At 40.5% G+C, this 23,951-nt stretch overlaps 1 protein-coding gene across 1 annotated transcript in view; it reads left to right on the top strand.

Annotated features, from left to right (window-relative positions):
- The window catches only part of SLC1A7 (solute carrier family 1 member 7), a 55,725-nt gene that overhangs the window by 11,485 nt on the left and 20,289 nt on the right, over nucleotides 1-23,951 (top strand). Inside the window, exons 3-6 of the mRNA XM_009808755.2 lie at nucleotides 5,430-5,645; nucleotides 17,778-17,820; nucleotides 18,722-18,941; nucleotides 22,809-22,908. Coding sequence (XP_009807057.1) covers nucleotides 5,430-5,645; nucleotides 17,778-17,820; nucleotides 18,722-18,941; nucleotides 22,809-22,908 — 579 coding nt within the window. The remainder of the gene's footprint in view (nucleotides 1-5,429; nucleotides 5,646-17,777; nucleotides 17,821-18,721; nucleotides 18,942-22,808; nucleotides 22,909-23,951) is intronic.

Here is a 23,951-nt window from a genome sequence, read left to right as displayed (position 1 = left end):
TGCTTATCAGTGACAGCCAGAACCAGCCTAGAGGTGCTCGTAAGTGTTTAGCTACTTGTTTGCATGGGACTAATTAGATTTCCAAGATATTGAAAAAATTCCCTTCCTCATTACGTCAAAATTGCTATAGTAGTGTTTGGGGTTTTACACAGATTTCTCTCAAAGCAGACGTGAAACTTACTGCTTAATAGTTTCATTGGTTTGTACTATTACCAATATTTTAAACGACCTAGTAACTGACTTTACATTTTTAATGTACACATATATTACTAATTCCTGGAGTTGTTCAGGTCTTCCTCTTCCCTTCTATTTTCCCTTTAAAAGCTTAATCTAGGTTTCATTAGATCTTCCACTGATCCTGGCTTTGCTTTTCACCTTCCTCCCTCTACAAGGACCCCATAAAGAAATTATTTATTATAACCTTTCATAAATCACATGGAGACTGTCCAAAAAAGTAAACAAACTGTAATCAAGCCATCCTAGATAAAATAATTTAGCTAGGAAATTCTTTACTAACAATCAGCAATGAAACAATTGAAGTCTTAGTGAAATAATTGCCTTAAATATCTGTCCCACTAAAATGCTGCAAATAAATAAACTTTTGAATTATTTGCCATATCCAGCTTTTGATCAAAATGCTGCTGTTTGGTTTACTGGCTTCTGACTTTCTTTCTCCAATAAAAATGTGGCTAGATAGTTCAGAGAAGAGACAAGTCAGATTTGGCTGCATGGGAACAACTTATTTCCCAGAAAACAAAATAGAATAGATTTAGAATTACCTAAGTCCCAGTAAAAAAGCCAGATATCTTTTACTTATTAAGAATAAAAATACAAACCTTAGAAAGATTGTAAACCTGAAAATATTGTGGAGGATCAGGCTTGCATTGTAGAGATCTTCAGGTTATCAAAACACAACTTTGACAAGGCTTGAAAGCCACAGACATGTAAGGACCGTAGGACAGATATTTGCACAGATACACAGCAGATACAATAATTTTGGAGGCTGTTCTTCAAATCATGTAGTCTCTGAGAATACACAATTTCATCCAGGATTTGTTGGATAAACAAGATGTAATAAAAAAATGAAGCAGACTGTTCTAGACAGCAGAAAGAAAAGCCACAGGAAGATCATTTTTACATGTAATTGGAACAATCTACGCAGGAGATAAAGAGGTCATGGGGCTACTTAATTTATTATGGTGCCTGTTATTATATCCAGCAGCAGATGTCTCAAGGGAAGGTGCAAGAAACCTCTTAAGTAATAGTAATCAGAGATTTCACTTAAATCCTGCACTACAAGATTTAATATCTCATCCAAAACTCATTAACACATATTTTGGAAGCCTTAGGCTTGACATAATTTTTTTTTCTATACAAACTAAGAAATGGTCCCTGAACATGAAATTACACTTTTGGGGAAATTTTTTTGCCAGACTGATTAAATAAGTGAGATGTACTGTAATTATTCAGAAAAGCTGCTGATTGTTTTTCATTGTCTTAATCCTGTTTTGTCCATTTGGCAATCATTAGAGCATGTTATGGAAGCTAGGCATGAAACATATATGTGGAAGCTACTTAGCTGCATAGTTTAAGTCAATTGATTTTAATCTATGAATCAAATATCTGTCCTGTTATTCCAAGCCTAACAAGATTCTGAGGCTTGACAAGAATTAAAGGTACACTGTTTTTCATTCCATTGTGTTTCATGAGAGTCTAGTAGTAGATGGCATGGGAACATCTTTGTTCAGTCTTAGAAGAAGGGAAAACCTGAACATGATATAGTGATCTTAAGTTAAACCATCTGGAAGCTTATTCCTCCTGACTTCCCCATTCCCTAGGAAATAAGAAAAATACTTTTTCTTGTCATTCTTTGGCTACATTATGTGAATGTTAGAGCTCTAGAGAGCAACGGTGAGGAACTCCTGTGATGTAACTGTGTATTACTTACTTCATACAATAACTGTGATAATCAATATTTCTCTTAATCTTTATGCCTTCTGTCCTGTTCCCTCTGACATCAAACATATGAAGCCAAATGAAAAACAGTTAATGAGTTATAGTTAAAAAAATAGTTAATGAGTGATTACTGTCTCTTTCTTACTGCAAAAGATTCTGAGCAATTGCTTGAAATGACATGACCAGTGTTACTCCGCAGCCTTTGGAGAATTGCTTCCACTGGTCTCTTCTTAAAACTGAGCATTGCAGGCCATGAAAAACACAGGGCTTTGTCTGAACCCAGACCTTTGTTCATGTTTCTGTCACACCACAGTTACCCCTGTTGCACCTCCATAGTTAATTACTTTTGAGGACTTTCTGATCACAGCATGAACTGAGCATGACTTTATCTGGTGACAGGATAATCTCATTACAGATGATGATCTTGTTAATGAATATCCCCAAGACAGAGCAATCTCATTATTAGCCCCCTCAGGATTTGTCACCTAAGAGCCAATGTATGACTAGATTCTAGCTGCACAACATCCTCCCGGATCCTAACAGCCCAACATCTTGAGGCTGAGGTAGCACCCTGAAAGGCACATAAACCACTGGACATATTTAATTAGGATTTTTGTCCCTAAGTACTTCTGGACATACTTCTCAGGTGAACAATCAAGACAATTCAAGCACTATGTGCAGGGTTCATCTCCCCGTTGTTCCGTAGAACAAACACAACACAGCGGCATCAAGGACAACAGGAACAGTGTGGCTTTACCATATTGATAGTGGCATCAGGGCAGTACCAGGAAGAGAAGTGTACTGTCGGTCTCCTCAGTAGTGCCCTCTCCAAGTAATCACTCTGCATGGTGTCGTCCCTACAAGTTACAGATCTGCTGGTCAACAGTCAGGCCTTCATACCACTATTGGCTGTTTCCCTGCATAATATATCTACAAAGAACACTGAAAATGATTGCCATGAAAAACATCCAGCTAGTTAAAAATCAACCCGACTTTCATTTTTCCTTTTTCTTCTGGGAAGGTTAGAGTGGGGGTGGAACAGTGCTGAAGTCTATAGGTACAATATAGGTACAATATAGGTATCTCTTTTGTGCATCAGTGAGCTGTTGAACTGGCTCAAGGGCCTGAGGTACCTCAGCCTGTGAGAAGAGTTCAGTTCTAGAAATATAATAACAACATAGATATTGTTGTACAGAAAACTAACACATTAATTTGAGATAAATGTATTTAACTCAACTGTTTTGTCAAAAAAATGTTTTAGAATATTTACTCTTCCATATGGGCCTGTCCAAGAGAAATGCCAAGGAGCTAAGTATCATTGCTGCTACTGGATTTTTAATATGTGGTGCTGTGTTTGTACACAATGCCTTACAGACATGCAGAAAGATGGATTTTTTATCAAATACAATGATAAAAGAGAGGGAAGAACAATGGTTACAGGGTGAGAGTTATCAAGATGCTCATTTTCTAAATGATCCATATTACAGTGCAACCAATGTTTCCCCCTTGCTCCTACAGTGTTAACAAAACCCATGCTAGATGAGAGATTGGCAATGCAGAAAAGCAATACATTTTCTTAATTAATCTAGTGGATAGCAGCAACCTGAGCACTAAATCCCACCCATTTGATTTCATTAAATCTACTATAAAGGTTAAGCTGCATTTTAGCATTGGCTCTAGACAACCTCACTCAGCAGAGTGAGGTCAAGGAGATCCCATTCAAGGAAGTGCAGCTTAGTAAATGACTATTTATGGGGAAAGGCCTGATAAATGGTTCTGTTTTGATGAGGAAGCTAGACAGTGGGGCACACCAAATAGTAAATGTGGTATTCTATTTCACCTGCAGTTTTCCTGAGATATATGCTTTGAAGAGTTTACAGAGAATTATTCATAGAATCATAGAATCATTTAGGTTGGAAAGGACCTTTAAGATCATCGAATCCAACCGTAAACGTAACACCGCCAAGTCCACCACTAAACCATGTCCCCAAGCGCCTCATCCACACATCTTTTAAATACCTCCAGGAATGGTGACTCCACCACCTCCCTGGGCAGCCTGTTCCAATGTTTGATAACCCTTTTGATGAAGAAATTTTTCCTAATATCCAATCTAAACCTCCCTTGGCACAACTTGAGGCCATTTCCTCTTGTCCTATCGCCTGTTACTTGGGAGAAGAGACCAGCACCCACCTCTCTGCAACCTCCTTTCAGGTAGTTGTAGAGAGCGATAAGGTCTCCCCTCAGCCTCCTCTTCTCCAGGCTAAACAACCCCAGTTCCCTCAGCTGCTCCTCATAAGACTTGGGCTCTAGACCCTTCTCCAGCTTCATCGCCCTTCTCTGGACATGCTCCAGCACCTCAATGTCCTTCTTGTAGTGAGGGGCCCAAAACTGAACATAGTATTCAAGGTGCGGCCTCAGCAGTGCCGAGTACAGGGGGACCATCACTTCCCTACTCCTGCTGGCCACACTATTTCTGACACAAGCTGGAAGCCCCAAGCAACACTGGTGTCACTGGAAACTCAAATCTCAGCCTCGGGTCGCTTGGAACCAGTGTCAGAGTCTATGTCAGAGCAGCCTGGAGCAAGTTCAGGGACGAAACAGTGCCCTGTCTAATTTGCCTATAAAAGAGGGTCAGTGGGAGCTAAAGCACTTAGCAGAGAGTTGTATAGCTTGGCAGAGGCAAGCTATACAAGCAAGAGGATGACTACTGGTCATCTTCTGGCAGCGGTGGGCAGGGAGCTAGTGGGGAAAGGAAAGGGTGAAGCGACCATAGCATTTTCTTTGCTCGCCACTGTGCAGCCACACCTGCCCATGAATGAGTTTCCTCTGCATGTCTTCACTTCAACCGGAGGTACACTGAACCACAGTCCGCTCCCCAATGTATCCCCTCGTAAAGCAAAAATATACTGTGCTTTGTATTGATTTAGAAAGGAAAAAAGTTATTCTTTTAGGTAAAAAAAGGACTATATGACAAAATTTCCCCTTAGTGTTTTTCATTTTGAAGTTGTGGTCTGGCTTCACACAGGAAGGGGTAAGAGGCTTGACCAGATTTCCTTCAGAGGTCCCTTCCGACCTGAATTATTCTATCATTCCATAAAACTATGTATAGAATTTCAAACCTAGGTTTGTATGACTGATTATTGCCACTGCTCCTGTGAACTGAGCCATCACACATGTAGATTATGTAAAACTATCGCTTGATCTTCAGGGAACAGTCAATGGGATTCACTCCCCATGTGTGTGTGCAGCCTGAGCTTTCAAGTTCCTTCAAGTAACCAGGATCTCACATGGCAATTGGGAAACATCCCTTTATACACAGAGGCTACAGCTTTAGTGTCACTGGAAGCTTCTAAAAACAGTTATGCAGGCAATCCTGAGAGAAACAGGTAAACCAGAATAATTAGGAAATTACGTTTTCAGTTGCATTAATGTTATGCAAAAGATACTATATATGTTGTGTTTTCTTTCCACAGCTTAATGTCTGGGCTAGCAGCCCTGGATGCCAAGACTTCCAGTCGATTAGGTATCATAACCGTCACTTACTACCTGTGGACAACATTTGTGGCTGTGATTGTGGGAATAATTATGGTCTCCATTATCCATCCTGGTGGAGCGGCACAGAAGGAGAGCACTGAAGAGGGCGGAAAGCCCATCATGAGCTCTGCAGATGCACTGCTTGACTTAATCAGGTAACTGCATTCATTCTTTCTGCTTTCTAAAGGCAACATTTTGTACCTAACTGCATGAGGAACTGTGGCCTAAGGATAAGTTCTGAACCTAAGGATGAATATTTTGTTTAAATCAAGAAAAAGAATCAAGAAAATTTCAGAGGTTGGTTTTCAAGTTATCAGATGTTTATACTGCCTGTTTCTAGTAAAATTTAAATGAATGGCCACCAAAGGTATCAGAAGTACTAACAACACTGGGGCAGGTTTTTTTTTTATCCCCACAGAATCACATGTAGCCTGTGGAACTCATCATGAAATCTATTATTAAGGCCAAGACAGTATTAAAATGTAATGTTAATTTAAATAAGGGCAGACAGTTGTAATAGGTAAAACCTTAAATATCCACAAAAATCCACATTTTTCAGGAAATAATTCTTAAAAGTGCTGTTACAACTGCTCATAGAAACTCTCAAATGAATGACACAATTAGAAAGACCGCTGTTGTGATCTTTTTATTCTTTATTTTTATCACATTATTTGTTCTGCTTTGTGGCTTTTTCTTGTTTGTTTTACTTTGTTTGGCAGAAGTCAGGGTTGTCCTTTCAGACCAGCATTATAGCACTGATGGCATTTTTATAGCCTTGCCTGAATATCCGTCTGTCTCAACATTTCAGGTGCTAGTGGGATTAGTTTCCTGACTGAACGTAGCATGTGCCTCAGATGTATTTTGCTCATGCAGAAAGACCAAGTTTTGCCATTGTTTGAAAGTTTCTCAAGCTGGTGATCTCATACCATATTGGGCAGGGACACCTAGGCCCAGTGTGTGTTTAAAACACAAAGAGTTCCCTTTGGAGTTTGACTTATTAAAATTAAAAATGTTGCACAGTTTGTCTTTCAAAACCCCAAATTTCTGGGGCATCAGCGCACCAAGTACTTTAATTAGAGTTACTAGGACCTCAAATCAGAAGGAACTGGCATGAAAAGCTTATAAAAAGCTTTTTTTTCTCCTCCAAGTTGCACTTAGCCGGGCTGTCCGAAACCTGCATGTTTTTCTATTGTATCAATGTCTTACTGAGAATGGGCCAAATTATATTAGTCATGGAACAGCAGCTGAGCGCACTCTCTTTTGTAGCTTTCCACAAAACCACCATCTTCATCTGTATTGGGAAGATGCCCACTTCATGGCATCTGTATCTCCCCAGTGACTTTGCTGTGATGTATGTGCAGTGGATTTCATGCGTGTGTGTTTGTGACATAATGTTAAGTCACATTATTCTGTTTCTGCTGCATAAAGGACTATAATTCCTACACCAAGAGGAAGGAACTGAGCAAGTTACTGGAGCTTTGAATCCCTTAGTACAACAAAGTAGCATAAGAAGTAAAAGGGAATTTAAGAAAAGTGTAATCTTAATGATTATCTTCATAGTGGCAGCATCCTTTCTGGCATGCTGAGCTGTTTCTAAGGCCTCGGTCTTAGTTGCTTTTTGAGACCCAGAGTAAGCTAGTTCATGGACATGAGTCAGATGAAAAGTACTTGGAGCATGCAAAATTAAATTCAGTTCTATAGTATTATCTTTGCATAAAACGACCTAATGTCTGTATGACTGGAAACTGAGATCTGAGTTACAATCCAATTTCTTCATCTCTGTCTGGTTAGTCCCTGTACACCACAGGTTTAGTGGTAAGGTTTGGGAACACTTTATTCTGCTGAGCCTCACTGCAGGTAAAATACTGTGTCCTGATCTAACCATTTGAAAATATCATCTATAATTTCACTTCCTACAAACATTTACCTGAGTAAATTATAATAGTTTGCATGCATATTTCAGGCATTCATGTTTCCAACCAGGTATGTGCTTTTAGTCTGCGAAACCTTAAAGTCTTCACTGGTTTGGGCAGGTATCAACAACAACAGGCCAACGAGCCACGCTCATTACCGAAGCTTAAAAAGAGAGAATAAAGCTTTCTCTTTTTGCTGTGCTAAACAGCAGTCACAGCTGCAATCTTTCTACCCCGAGTGCACAAACTGATGGGTTTTATTCCTCCACTACAGAAATAACCACATTTTCTAAATAAATAAATAAGAATAACATAACTCTGGGGAATGGGCTTTCAGCCTACGCAAACACTATGGGTGAAATCCTGGCTCTGCTGAAGTCAATTGCAAACCTCCTAAATATCTATGTGGAAGTCTGGATTAAATGTAATGATGTATCTGCTGGTTTGAGCTAGAAAAGCTGATCCTTTAGCTCAATGATAAATCACTTCCATTCACAGCTGGAGACCATCTTTTTAGGCCCAGATTGGCTTATCTTCTCAATTCATTAATTTCCTCTCAAGTTATCAATTGCATATGTGCACAGAAGTTTACACAGGAAACATCTGGTATTCTGCAAATGAAGAATGCTAAATGTACAAGTGGAGAGATGATATATGTGACATAATTGTGGGGTTTATTTTAAAAGCATGAATCTTGGCATGGTGATACACGTATTCACCCTCACTGATTTCAGATATGAAGCCACTTTGAAATTCTGAAATACATTATTATTTCTTGTGATGTTATATATGACATGGTCAGGTCTGGAATTTTTGGCAGGGAGGATGTTGCTAGAAATCGAATTTCTGGGTGAGGATTTTGCTTTCAGAAGTGGTTTTAGTCAGAAATTAAAGAATGTACTGACTTAGCAATAAATGAAACCAAGAACTACTGCAGAGCCTCATGGTCACCCTAAACACCTGCAACATTGATCAATAATCACATTATTATTCTGCATTATTTTGCAGACAGTGCTTCCCCTGTATATTTGTCTGTTATGTAAAAAAAACAGCAATAAAACCTTCAGTGTATATGACTTGGTTAGGACATAACAGTGACACTTGTACTGCATAATTCTGAAATGGCTCTAAACCTCACATCAAGCAGGACATACGCAATCACAATCAACATACTGAACTTCATGCCTCAGAAATTGTATCCACAAGCCAACCATTTTTTGCCAGATGTACTTGAAAGACTTCCTTTCTAAAGGGAACCCCAAGAAACTGGGGACAAGATCTGTGGATGTAAATCTGCCCCTACTGATTTCCTCCTAGATTCAATCTGGACAGAGAGGCCACTCAATGCAGCATAATAGAAGTGTTTTTCAACATTCAGTTAGTCTTTATACCTAAAATCTTTAGTGCTTCTTTGGCCTTAAATGTCTGAATTTTTGCTGTAATCTGATCCAGCTTTAAACCAAATACATCTTCTGCTGTCTGTGGAAGATATCCATTTAACTAGGTAGTTAACCTTCATACCTGTGCAGGAATCTCCCCTTCCATAACTTGCCCCTCTCTATCGGCAGTGTGCCAGGATCTGGGCTAAGGACGAGTACTTCAGAAGGCAGCTGTGAGCCTGAAGCTGTGCAGGAGATGCTGTTCTGAAGATGCTTCTCTCTTCAGATGCCACTTTATTACTACATTGAGACAGATGTACAAATCTGCCTTAATTATATTCAAGGTTTCTGGTGCAAGGCTCATGAAAGTATATTTTCTTCCATATTTAAAACTATAAATCCTCAGGCTAAGGATCATCTTGTTCTCTTTAACGCACCAAAGTACCTGGTGCTTTATGAATTTTAATGGATTTATTCTCATGATGTGCAATACTTCTGTGAGGTAGGCAAGGACCATTTTCCTTTCTTACAGCTAGAGAACCAAGACATATGGAAAAGAAATTACCTCACTGAGGATTGTTCAAGAAAATCTGTGGTGCCACAGGAAATATTCCCAGCTCATATGAGACCTAGCAGGGGTCTTGTTCTTGGAATGTGTTTTTTGGGGCACCTCAATGGAAGTAATAGCAATGAATTAACACACATTTTTACCTTCTTTTTCCTGTGTGAATTATCAAAATTAACTCTGTGCTATGTCCCCAAAAAGAAAAGAGTGAATTTTTAGTAGTCTTTTGTGAGTTAAGAAATGAAGAAAGGCAAGATAATTCGGACTTTGAGTGTTTTAGTCAAAAGGACAAAATGGGACATACTAACAGGAATAGCGTTCAATTTAAAATATTAGGTTTGTTTAATTCTGCAGCATATATTCACCTGACAAGCAAAATAGAAAATGCCTATAGTTTGGGGATGAACATTTATAAAACAAGATATATGACTCAGGACCACACTTTTTTACATTAGCAGTTAATATTTCCACCACATTCTGCTGCCGTTATCAAAATACCTTTGATTTAGAAGGGTAAATCTTGTTGCAACTTAAATCACGCTACTTGCTTTTGTCACCAAGGGAAAGAAAATTTGGCTGATGAGATAAAAACAAACAAGCAAACACTATAAACATTCACATGAGGAAACAAATACCAGCCAAACTGGGGTTTCACCGTCTTGTTTTACATAAGGCTGACTGCATGTGCAAATCTGGGCACCAGCAAGTGCAGGGTTCACATACATTTTTAGTCTTTCTCAAGTCTAACCAGACAGCATGACATCGCAAGCTTATTCAGTTCTAAAGCTCTAAATAAAACAACTCAGTGAACACAGTCAGGATGAAATCATGCCTTAACCCATGACACAGAAATTTGTACATTTCTGAAGTTTACTGGAAGGATAAGTCAGAGCATTTTACCACTGAATATTCAGGATTGCATCCATTTTAATAGCAGGTACCACAAAACTCAATCTGGCTTAACCAAGAGAGGGGTTTTTTTTTAATACCATTAATAGTTAGAAGAGGATATAAACACTGTAGAGGATTTATGTTTTCATGGGAATCCTGAGCACTCTTTAAAATAATTTCCTTTCCCTCTTCAGGCTAAAGGCTATATTTTATTTTATAGAAATTGTGTTTCTTGAAAATAGGGCAGGAGAAACCCAGTATCTGCTGTAGTTTGGGAAGAGTCCAGGCTGTGCAGAACCAGAAATCACACTTTAAAAAGTTTATAGCTGAAGACTGAATTGTATATACACACAATAAGATATTTAAGACTGCTTTAAATGATCCAGGGTTTAAACTATGAAATAACTTTTTTAATAACTTTGCCCTACATTCATGTATCTTTTGCCGAAAGCCACTGTGTACTATGATAGAAATGTTTATCTGTCCCCTATGGCAAACTACAATTTTTTTATCATTTCAGATTGCCAGTTTTGTTTTATCTCACAAAACCAGCCTGGTGCCAGCACTGCTCTGCAGTGTATGTGACCAGACATTCACTTCTGGTTAATTTTTAAGCAGTTCAAGCTGCGCAGAAGCCCGAACCTCAAGTATTTACAAAGGACTCTGAAGCCCCTAAATGTGTGGTTCCTATTTGGCACAAAAGGAAACCAACATGGAAAAAAGATAATTCCATGATGAAAACAATGCTGGGGAGATGGACTACAAAGCACTTTCTGCTCTCTGGTCAGGAGGCCTTAGTCACAGAGGGGGAGGTGCATGGGGGCCAGGAGTTAAAACTGCATTAGGAAAGCTTCAACCCTAAAGGGGAATAAATCATCCATCCTCCTGACAACTGGTCTGGACATGTTCCAGTGTAAACATACACTTTTTATGAAATAACTTTGTCTTGCTGGAACCACAGTGGAAATGGTTCGGGCCTGTCATGCTACCTTTGATATGATTCAGCCTTTTCAAGATTCCTAAAGATGTGATGTACTTGTGCTTCCACGCCAAATAATTATTTTCTCAGAAAGCCATAGCCCTGTTGGGACTGTGTCAGGACCTTTTCTTTCAGAAGAAGCAGGGTAAGGAGGTTCACCCTCCAGATCCCTTACTGGAACTGAAAGGCCATGCAACAGTGTCACCCTCAGGACAGATAAAAAGTCCACATTTGGCAAAATTATTTCACAATATGAGTTCTGCTCTGATCTGCAAAAAGGACAAGCAAGACAAAATGGCTTGGACCCAATTAGTGATATTTGCATTCTATTAGTATCTTTTATCACAATAATGAGGATTTAAATGCCTGATTAATTCTGCAGAAGCCTTCTTTGGTCCTTTTTTGCAGGAGGTAGTAAGATTGATACTGAGAAATGAGATGAGGCACTGGAGGTGACTACTGATGTGCAAGATGCATCCTCCCGTGGGCCTTGAGATAGATCATTTGTTCAGTCTTGCTGAATTAAATTTTGCCCTTGATTTCAGGAGTGCAAACCCTGATGGAGCCCACTGACACCAGCAGAAAGGTATTTCAGATGTATACCCATATGACTAAGGACAGGATTTGTGGCTCATGTGGTACAGTAACAGTAGTCAGGAGTCTATACAGCTGATGATGAAATCATGCAGAGGACAGCAAAAGCAAACAAATTTTTGAGAGTAAGACCATGTCACTGAGAAGGACCTCAGCCTATAGTAAATAGGAACCACAGTGCTGTTCATTCTTGTGCACCGCTATAAAACCTGGAAACTTTACAGTTGTCATGTCAAGCTACTCAGACCCCATTTTTACTGTCTCTGTACCCTTGCTGTATAGAGTGACAGGGTAAGATCTCAAACACTGAAGTATTAGAATACTGTCAAATACCCAGTCTGAAAACAACACTATTGCAAACTCAGCTATGCTAGTTCAAATTTGAGAGCAGAGTGTCCAAAGCTGTTTTATGCCCAGTGCAAATATAGGCCAATAAAATATTACAAGGACTTGTATGTAGCAAAAACCCAGTCTGGTGACTTTAATTCCACAGCGTGGGAGACTGCAGCCGAAGACTGGTGTGGCACGGATTAGGTGCTGATAACATCAAAGTCTGAGAGCAAAACCAGATTGCTGCTGCAGAGCACAGAGTGCCCCAGAGGGAACGGGTGTTCCGAGTCAAGGAAATTACATCTGCTGTACCTGTGGCTGCTCTTAGCTAGAGCAGCTGGCCTAATTTCTTATTAAAAAGATCTGCAAAAGCTGAATGCTTTGAGTTAACAGATGTTGTAGTCAGGACTTAGAATGAGTGTTTTGGGCATTCAGTAGTATAACTGCAACCAGAATTTGGCCTATTATTTCTAATAGAAGTTATCCAGCAGGCGTCAAACTGGCTATCCCAGTAGCTGTAGGCTCATGTTCTGTGGACAATTCAGCTAACGGCATGAGCAGTAAAACAGTTTAACAGTGCTGGTATTTGTATCACTACTGTGGTTCTCAGAGTCAGCAACCTTCTGAAAAGAGCAAGAGGGCTCCCACATCCTGGGGACAGTGCCAAGGCACAGCCTGAGATGAAAATAGCTTCCTAACACAATTCAGCTTCCTAAAGCTAGGGGAGCAAAACCAAATGAATAGTGTTAATTGGTAGGTTGACTGCTGGGAGACAATGGAGAATGAAAGAGGACCTCCCACTTTTGGCAGTTGTAGTGTGCTAAGGAGTCCTACGTGTAACGGGAAGCTGCACCCTCAGAGTTGCTCCTTAGACCACGTGCTGTCTATACTTGATACAAGTCTTCAGGATTTTCTTCAAATTCCATGGCTATCAAATTGCAGAACACGTGTTGCCTTAAGTCATACATACACATTTCTAACTCAATACATCCTTATGTCTGAAACCTCTTATGCCATACAGAATTAGGGAAGGACTCCAAAATTTGCTAGTAGAATGAACCAGCCTGTGCATCACAGCAGGATGTAGTCAAAGAAGGTGTTTAGTAGGTCACTTGTGTGTATATGCTGCTGTCACAGCAAATGCAGGCCAGACTTGCTGTGCCAGCTGTGGCTCAATAGCTCACTGTCTGTAGAAGTTTCACTGAGCTGATACTGAAGTTTCATGCACATTCACTCCTTTAGCCTATGTTGAATGCTCCTGTTCTGTCTGGCAGAATTCCTGAAGCAGAAGATGCTCTGGGAAATGTTCTTCCTCAGGGCAGACAGTATTTGGCTCTTAATTTTTTATGTAACCGGAAACCATATGTCTCAGTTTCTGTTTTACAATCATATCTTTGTCTTAGACCTAAATTTATCTATGTTCCACACCAGCCTCACTCAATGTTATTCACTGTATTTAATTACCTATTATTATGTGAAATTATTTTTGCCAGGAATGCTGAATTGTGCTACTGAGGTTAGAGACAATGTTGCTTGTATTACAGAAATTAATCCCAGATCACTTTAAGTTTCCCACACTATTATTTTGTGTCCTGTATCTGGTAAGCAATCTGAAAGTAATGCTGGAAATTTAGAAGTATTTTATCTGCTTAGCGGTCTTAATTGAATAAACACAACAGCATTTATAGGTGGTTGACAGCAATGAGTAGCTCAGCTGGAATTATTACTTCGTAAGTACTGACAGTGTCTTTAATTTGATATATGTCAGTGATAAACACAGTGCCTGTTCTGAGCAGAGAGACAGCCTCACTTTATGATGCTGATACCAGATCCAAGTGTGTAGATCTTTATCTTGTCCAGAATTGCAGTAAAGCTAGTAGAGATCTGTAGGAGCCAATCTGATTACAAGCTGGATGCCTGGAAGATAGGTGGATAGCACAAGGAGAGATCAACAGGTTGCAACACGCTGCCAGTAATTTTGTAATATATTTGGGCAAATGCAGGTGTCTGGATTTTGTGCTAGACTGAAGGTCCCACCCCAGCTAGCATTCCCCTGTGCTCAGGTTTGGTGGGACAGAGACCCACAGGAGGGCTGCCCTGAGGCCACCAGGCTGGCTGGCAGTGGTGTGGATCCCACCAGCCCTCCTCATCCCACTCAAGTCAACCCCCCCACTACCAGTCTCACTTCAGTCTCTTGTTCTGAAACATTCCCAGCAGATCCCTGCCAAACATCCATCTCATGGCTGGAAATATCAACGTGCAGCAAAACATACCCCTAAAGTGAGAATTTCTCAAGTGTTTCTGAAGAGGCCTGACTGAACCAACAAACACTCCCAGTCACCCCCCAGCTCTAGGTGACAGTTTGATACTTTCTTCTCATTATTTGTTATTAGTCCATTAGAGTTCTCATCCACAAATTGCTCTCTTGAATGTTTTTAATTAACAAAACAAAATTTTGGCTAATACTGGATTTTTTCAATCCAAGTAAACCAGCTTAAAATAAAAAATAAGCCGAAGCTCTGGCAAACACATTCAGGTCAGCCCTTCACTAGATAAATTGTGTAACTTTGGTACGGCTAGTCTCAAAGACTGGATCACAGTGCATAATATATTAAAAAATATTGGGAGAATTCCAGCATCAAGTATTAAGTGGGTAGTTGTAATTCCTGCAGGATAAAGAATGATAAAGAAACAAAATGCTTTAATCCTCCACAAATTTGTCTAACATTTAATCTAGCTACTAACCATATGATATTTCCTTTCTCAAGCAGTCTTAATTTGTTTTTAATTCTACTAATCAGGACTCTAAAACTAAGGGAGAAAGTGGAAATCATCAGCAATTATATTCATATTTCTTTGTAAAGCTACGGCTTATACGTGACATTCATATTCAGAGCTGTGCAGGAATCCTCAGTGTGGATCTATGCTTTCAGAATAATTCACGTTCACCCAGCAGGTCAGAGCCTGATCATCACACTAACACTGTGCACGCCTGTAGCACCTTTCATCGGATCATCTCAAATCACAAAACAAAGACAATTTAATACCAATGGAGCTTTTAACAATCTGTAAGCAGAATTCCCTTATAAGGCACAATAAGGCAGTAACTGTCTTTTCTCTCCAGTGCTTGCCCCTCCTATAAACATCCTCTCCATCTTCCCAGGTCCAGCTCCATCGAGCTGTTCTTCAGTTGGTCCCCTGGGTCAGCCAAGCCCCCAGGGCTCAGGCAGAAGGTTGTCTCTGCATCTGATAGGAAAGCGATGCACAGCTGGCTGTTGTCTGTGTCTTGCTTTGGCTACAGATTCAACATTTGAACTAGAGAATCGTCAGCTTTATGGACAATTTGCAGAGATAACGCAATGCATTGAGCTGCTATTACCGGGGTGAAAGCTCTGTTGATGGCAGCACAGCACTCAGACATACAGCACTGCTTACAATGATGTAGTGAGTGTTGTTCATCGCTAAGCACATCACTACACAGTGTCTTAAGTGTCTTAAGCTAATTCACTCCGATTAAATGAAAGTGTGTACAAAGGGACTGCATTAATTCAACTAAACCTTGCTAACTTACAATAATTTCCTTATATGGAAAGATGGACTAGATGACCTTTAAAGGTCCCTTCCAACCCAAGCCATTCTATGATTCTATACGGCCAAAGTTGCTGTCCTCTGCTGTCATGTCCCCATAGCGCACAGCCATCATCATACCTAGGGCTCTTAAGCAGGATTGGTAAAATGGAAGGAGATGTTGCAGTGTACAACACAGATAGCGTATCCTGTTATCCTGCAGGAATGCCAGGTAGCAGATCAGGCTGCAAGGGGTAGGTAATCTGAACTGTTTTGCCTGCACTGAGGCAAGAAAAGGCCAGGACATTTAAAGAAGAGTAACTAAAGCACTGCACATCAACCTTGTATCTTGCCTGGTAGTAACCTGTCTGTGTAACGCTAGTTTGTCCTAAACAACAGCCTTACCAAAATGACCAACGATGCCTTTATGAGGCTTGTCTGCTCTCACACAGCAGGCCAACAAAACCCCCTCATTTTCAATCTTCTGTTTCAATCATTAGACAGTACTACTACGCTTTAATTAAAATTCTTCTCCCTCTGCCTTACCCTGAAAAGGATAATTAATTATCTCTTTGTAGCAATTGCTCTTAGTGCCTGATGCTACTGAAACAGATTCTACCTTATAATTTTAAGTGCGACCATAATGTCACATTATGATCACTTAAAATAGCGATAAAATTGTTTTTTCTAAGCCAGTGCTGAACAGCATGCTCTTGCTGCGACTCCATTAGCAGCAGGCATATGCTGCTGCTGCAAAGAGGAAAGCAGGTGTGGAAAATGTCTCACTTCAACATGCACTTAACTGTATATATAGAGAGCAATTCCCTTTGGAATGAGCATGGGCTTTTCACATATACTGAGGTGTTGTCCTGTCTTAGGGCTTGAGCTGGACTTTGAATAAAAAGTCTTTTGGTTAGAGAATTCAGGTGTTTCTCCTTGAGTAAATCTATGTATTTGAAAGCATATAATTGGGTCATAGGCTGTCACTGTTTTCTGCCCATAGGTTCAGAACTTTGGGCTGAAAATAAATCAGTTCTGAAAATTATCCTATTAGACTCATCACACAAACCTTGATTCCCAAATGCTGCATGGAAATAGGAGACTGTTTAGCTTTTATGCCCAACTATTCTGTGATTCCTCTTTGAAGCCTGTAGAGGGTGTGCTCTCCATTTCAAATTAGGATTGAATGTCTTTCTGCAAAGTGGTAATCTAGCTCAAACAGAAGTTATAAATTAGCACAAAGTCAGAAAAGATGACAACCAGAGTCCCTTTTGGAATTAAAAATCTATCGGTCTCACTGCAAGATCTCACAGCGTATGGTCATTGTCTTCCTCTGTAGCTCAGTTGTGAGTGAACATGAAGCTATTGGCCTCGCTTCAGACTCTTGTTCTGAAGCCTTGGGAACCATATTAAAATAAAATTTAGCAGAGACTGTGCAGCTCTAGTCTCAATTCTTTAATGAGGAATGAGATCCTCTTTTTGAAAAGAAAATTGTTCTTGACAAAACCACTGCAAAGTCTACATCACTTACAATTTTAGTGATGAAAGTGTATCAGCAGGTACTACAGTTTATGAGTCATCCCACAGGAGTACTTAGAAATCCCAAAGTAGATTACAGCACCCAGGAGTCTCAGGAAGACATCCCTGAACAGTGGCTTTGTCTTGAACAGCTCATTATCTAAGTAGGGAAGACAAAATATGGAATAAAGGAATATTCTTCTCCCCAGTTAGCAGATGGGGAAGGGAATGATAGCAATTATGTTGCCCCAGTTACAACATGGAGACTGTGGCAGAGCCAGAAACTGAAACTAGAGCTCCTGGGTCTCACTCCAGGTATTTAGAAGCAAGTCCCAAAACTTTAATTCTGAGGATCTGTCTCTCTGTTGACCCTTGCTCAGTCAGGTACAGCTGTATGGCATGAGTGGGAGAGAGTGGCAGTCTTCTGCACCCGTCCAGCCCTTGCTCTCTAGGAGGGTAAATAACTGATTTATTGTGGGACACCCAAGACACAGTAAACAGAAGTTGTTTTCAGTTCCATAGAAATTATTCTTTTATTTGTTCATTTTTAGGAACATGTTTCCAGCCAACCTTGTTGAGGCCACATTCAAGCAGGTAAGTGGCTATATTCCTTTTACCACTGATGGAAGAGATGAGCCAGCATCATATAAAACATGTATCTTCATAAAACAGAATCCAGATACAGACATTGTGCATTATTTCAGATACTGTTAGTACTGTCAGCATTTAGGAATTAATGAGTCCCTTTCCATTAGCCTCAGCAGCCTCGGTATCTGAAGACAAAACAAACTAGCATAAAATGCACAGTGTCACTAGAGAATAGACATGCACACGTATGTCAGCTCCACCTCCACCTCTGAGGCCAGATCTTTGAGGACCTTGAGAAAGGTGCTGTGGGGAAGCAGAACAATTTATGCCAGTATGCCTGAAGCATGGTTTCTCTTACCATTGGACTGCAGTCACAGAGTAGCTGGAATCTCTTTAAGAACACCCAGTAACACCCCGCGAAGGAAGAACAGACTACCATGTCCAATTAAAGCAACAACATAATGTGTTTAGGAAGAATCTAATTACTCAGATTGGAATTTGTCCAGAAAACCTCATCTAAAAGTTCTGAGTGAGCAAGAAGCATGGCTATATTTATTTCACCTGGGGGAATATTTCATGGGAACCTTACCTCCGCTGAGACAAAGAGGACACTCAGAACCTCTAGGGAGTCATTCCTAATCATGTCTTGTAGGAAAGTAGCTCTACCAGGAGATGGTGTGTTTGCTGCACAAGGGTCTGATTATAGGAAACTCGATTTTGTTATGCTTTTCCAAAAATTCAACTGTTTTTACAGATTTTAGCAGCATAGGGACAGGAGCTGTCGTTCTTCTTTCCATGTTTGTCCCTTTAACATGCAGACTTGTTGAAACAGAGCACTTAGGAGGTCTCATTAAACTATTAATTCCTGCTGGGACATTATAATAAAAACTATTTTGTTTTCTTTCAGTATCGCACCAAGAGTATTCCCATCATTAAATCTAACAAAGCATCATCTGAAAGCACCACTCGTCGCATTATAATATATGGAGTTCAGGATGAGAATGGATCCAATGTCCAGAATTTTGCCTTGGATATCACTCCCCCTCCTGAAGTGATTTACAAATCAGAACCAGGCACTAGTGACGGCATGAATGTGCTAGGGATTGTGATATTCTCTGCCACAATGGGTAGGTTTCAGACATGTTTGATATGTAATAATCCAAGCATCCATTTAAATGAAAAAGATAGAGGTTGGGTTGTTTAGTTTCTTGATTCACCTTTTTTATCTGCTTCTATCTAAACTTTCTGGAAAAAAAGGCAAGACTGTTACAGAGCTGTTCTCCCAATGTTTCAAAGATACATCTTCAAAATCCTTGATTACTTTTGTTCCATGCAGTTCTGTTTTCTGTGCATGCACTTACATACTTTTTGTTTTAATTTTTTCTGGATTATTTTGAGTTTTTATTTATGAACCATTTTTTCCTGACTGTAAGAAATACTAATACAGTGTACTCAGATGAGGTAGGAATTAATATACCAGCTCAGACCCTGCCAATATTCTGTTTCACTTTCTGGCCAGTAGCAGAAATCCCAGAGAACATTTCAAGAAATTCTGAAATAAACAAATCTGTAGCAGACTTTCTTTCCAAATCCCAAGAAGTTAGTACAATTCTAATGCCCAGAGCTCCAGGTCTTACATTACAGGAACAAAGAACTGCCTGCACTGCTCTTGGTTCAGGGGGTATCAGGCTGAGACACCCCCTGCTCTCATGGCCGGACGTTTCACCCCTGCAGTTGGCAGTCCAAGAAAAACCTGCTCCCAGACCAAGTCCTTGGCTACAGTTCCCCCCACTAAGCAGAAAATTACTTTGGCCCTGGGATCTGCCCTGTCTGTTGTTCTTGCCCAATTTTAGTCACATTTTACTGCATTATTAGTGTAGAATATAACCGTCACTTATCTATGTAAGAACACAGTTCAGATAATGACCGTCAGTGATATCTTGAATAAGTGAGCTACAAAGGTATATTGTTTTATCAGTTTTAAATCTGTGGATCTTCTCTTTGATTGAAACTTCTTGATTTTATTTTTGCCATCCTGCAATGCTGGTAGTTATATACCATCTAGTAGCTTATCACAATGGACTCTAAGAACTTCTGTCTGGCTAATTTATTCAGTTTAACTTGCTGGAGAAACTCATTGGTGCCATGTGTGTTATATTATGTTTGTGGATTTGGAAGAGGGAATTTAAACAAACATGTCCTAGTTAATAGTAAAGTTCTGATGATTTTTACAAGAAAATGCTGATCAAATTTTCCTTATCTAAATTTATTCTTGGAAGTTAATCTGGTCAGCAGAGGCAGTTCCATAAAACATCTTTGACTGTATTTAGTATATTATGGTTCATACCAGCACCAGGGGGCAAAAATCAAGTCTAGAATTAGCAGATTTATCTCTTTTTTTTTAGTTTCTCCAGGGGGTGGTATTCCACATGCAACATTGCTGGAAATTGTCTGTGCCCCAGTTCGTAGAATTTTATAGTCAATTCCCAAAGTACAATGTCACAGCAAACACTATTCCAGCCAAAAAACTATTGGATATGAATGAATTAATCACATGTGCTTATTAGGATCAAGGGCAATTTTATACTTCTGAGTACAGAAGATCATTCATTGTTTCCCAGAACTGAATGTATTACTTTTACCATGCCCCTAAGACTTGCTGGCCTGGGGCTCAAGAGATGGAAGCTGAGAGCTGGTTTCTTCCTGGCTGACTGGCTGATGTACAGAAAATGTTCTGCCAGTACTGCCATGTACAGCACAGCCCCAGCTGCTGGGTTAGCTGTGACTGTATTACCTGCGAACAAACCTGAGACACTAAACCCTCAAAACTTGTCATCTACTGGTGACTATTTCAGACTGTCATTTTGAACAAAGAATGCAGCCAAGCATTTATCACTGTCTTCAGCTTTCTGCACCCCCCAAAAAAATGGAAGCAATGAAACAGAAGACATGCGGCTTGAATTTCTATGAAAGAGAAGCATCTTTCCAAAGTTTTTATTTGTTGCAAAAAAAGGTACACAGGCCTTGGTGCTTTATAACAGTTTTGCTCACTTTGGCTGTGTTATTTGCAGAAAGGTCTTTTTACACCACTTTGGCATAGAAAAACAGCATTAGGGTGGGTATGAGTTCTTATTACAGCTTCTTTAAGGTCCTTAAACAGCATCAGAATAGCATAAAGGGACAAGAATTTAGACTTGAGCTAATTGTCTTTTCCTGAAGTGGGAGCTGAATTGCTTAGTAAACTCACTCCAGGAATAAATCCTGTGCATGAACGACTGGACTTCTTTGCCAGGCATGCATTAAAATGGGCAACATTTGACAGGCAGAGTGTGAGGTCAAGACACATGAAAAGCCTTGGTGCTGGGCTCAGCTGTGACTAACTGTATTACCTCTTCTCACACAGTATGCAGAAATTTCTGTTGGAGATTATCACAAGTGGCTAAGCACTGAGACATCTGATCTTTTTTTCTTGGAGGAAAATGTTTGCATTGAAATGGAACTTGGTACACCAGGGCTGCAGACAGAAGTCCTCAGTCCTGCCTGCTCCCCTGTCTGTCCCCACCAATAGCAACATGCTTAGTTAGGACAGTGTTTTAAAGCACAAATGTCAGTTATTCCTGTAAAATGAAAAAGAAGGCATTTCTTCTTCTTGGCATTATACAGAATTAGAAGCCAAGACTCTTGTAAAACTGCCACCAAGCAGGCTGGAAGAGCTGAGCTAGATTTAATGTCCTATTACCAAAGATGAGCAATATGCTTAATAAAATAGTGTTGTTTTCTGACCTAAAAGTTTATGGCTTAGATGAATATTAACAGGCTTACAAACTCACATCTTGAATGCACTGTTATTGTGAAATCCCTGGATGAAACAGCTGAGACCCTTCCTCCCTGCCTCAGGAGGGAATCGCCCTGGAAGCAGCGCTGCCTGAGACCTGGCTTGCAAGCACAGATGTGGGCTCCGATGGACGGAGCCAGGGCTCCCGCTCAAAGCAAGGACACTGCATATCGAGAGCAAGTGGCAGCACGCACCCCGCTCATAGCGCCCTGCTTCCTCATAAAACTCCCTTCAGAGGCAGTCTCACTTGGTGCAGCTAGCTTTTGAAGTGCTTCCTTGAGCAATTAACTCGATCACTTACACTCCTTTCAAGGAGTGATGGCAAAAAATTAATAAAATAGGAAAACTATGTCTATTTATATGCATTATTAGAAACTAATATTGTCTGGAGAATATATCGTTAGATGACACATCCCAGAGCTGTATTCCTTTCCTTTCTGAGTGCTGGGTGCACATAAATGGGGTTTCTTTGCTTTCTTCTTTTCTGGTTAGTCTGTATAGCAATATGGCTTTTCTTCACATGAACTTGCATTTCCTTATCTCCCCAAGTTTGCAAAGCCTGTCTGATTATGAGGGTTGGTTGTTATTATGTAGACAGATATCTACTAAAAATACGAACCAGAACAAACCTCAATACTGGCTTTGCCCCAGGAGTGTCTCATGGATGCTGCCCAGTTGTATGCAGCACACAGTGGTAAGGCAGACTGCAGGCAGAGACAGCTTCCTTCATTAGAAAAACGTTTTTCATTTTGTCTTCCATGGATCCCTCAGAGGAGGTAAATCCATCTCAGGGCTCTATGAAAGGTAGTTAAGCAAACAGGCTTGCTACTCGTGTGTGTGTGTGTGTAAATCTCCAACAAAAAAGTCTATACCGCCACAAGGAAGCTTTCAGGGAACTGCAAATGACAAAACACCAAGCCAGGGGAGAGTGCCCGGTATGGAGCCAAAGCATAAGGCTGTGGCCTGGCTCCCCCACACTTTTATTGTGTTTGTGTGTGTAAGGTGAGGTTTTCAGATACCACATCTGTTTATACAGCATGATCTATATTTTTCCAGTCATCTCCCACTTAGTTCACTGTGAACTACAGCAGGGAGGAAAAGCACTGGGGCTTTGCATGAAGGCAGCTGGGAAATTGAACCTGAATGCCTTTGTTTGCAGGTATAATGTTGGGAAGAATGGGGAACAGTGGCGTTCCTTTGGTCAGCTTTTGCCAGTGTTTAAACGAATCTGTCATGAAGATAGTGGCAGTTGCTGTTTGGTAAGTAACTGCTTTAGTAAAAAAATCAGTATCTTTTTAAAAGGGTAAGAAAATTTCAACAGAAAAGGATGCACAGAAATGTCATAAACTTATTTCCAGGGAAATAAATGAGGGTGAATTATCCTTAGCTTTGCGAGGCCTCAGCATTTGAAGGAAGACACATACCCACACATCCTGTCCCTGGCTTGTACTGTCATTTTGACAGAGGCACCCTATATATTACACCCAAATAACAAAATATGGTATAGCTGGGGGGGTGTATGCACTAGGGGCACTGCCAATCCTTGGGCATGCCAAGAGGGATTATAATACATCCAGCCCACATAGGGGAGGAGCATGATGAGATGCTAAAGCTGGGACTCCCATCCCTTACAGCACTGCTCAACTAGAAATACTAGCCTGTCTTCAGCTTGCTTAGGAGAGGGCTGTGCTTTTGTGTTGACATCACTATACTGTCGTTAGTGTGGTTGCTGCTAGCTTGGCTGTCTCTGCACTGAACAGCACAGTGGAGATGATATATCCAGAGGGCTTGGCACTCGGGATGCCTCCAGTCAGCAGAATAGCCCTCAATGAACCATCCTAGGCCATGTCACTCAGGAAAAGCCTTCAGAGCAATCCTAAATTACGCTGAGAGCCAGCTAGATCTGCCAACCCACCTGCCCCAAAGATCAGAGGAACAGTAGGTGACTGCCAACAACAAAAACTATCAGCTTAGCATCTTCCCCACCCTTCAGAAGGTCCCCAAACATGGCTCATCCCGACATAGGGGGATCCCACTACAGCACTCAGCCTTTGTTTCCAGCTACCTGGTCCAGTCTGACTGAGCTGGGTCGGGGAGTGATCGCTTGGTTAGACGGGTCCAAGGGGGTAGTAATTTCTGTAAGGGTGAGCGGGAAGTGGCAAGTCTCTGAAGATGGCACAGCTGCAAGTGGAAGATGGCTAAATGCCCCCAGATCTATTTTTGTTTATTTTTTAATCTTAGGCTCTTTCAGCACCTATGGCTTTGTGTCTAGCCACGCACAGAAGCACAACAGTTTTGATAA

This window comes from Gavia stellata, chromosome 10 (genome assembly GCF_030936135.1).
Source record: "Gavia stellata isolate bGavSte3 chromosome 10, bGavSte3.hap2, whole genome shotgun sequence".
NCBI classification, from domain to species: Eukaryota; Metazoa; Chordata; class Aves; order Gaviiformes; family Gaviidae; genus Gavia; species Gavia stellata.
Note: the sequence above shows the minus strand (reverse complement) of the source record. Positions and strands in the feature narration are given on the sequence as shown.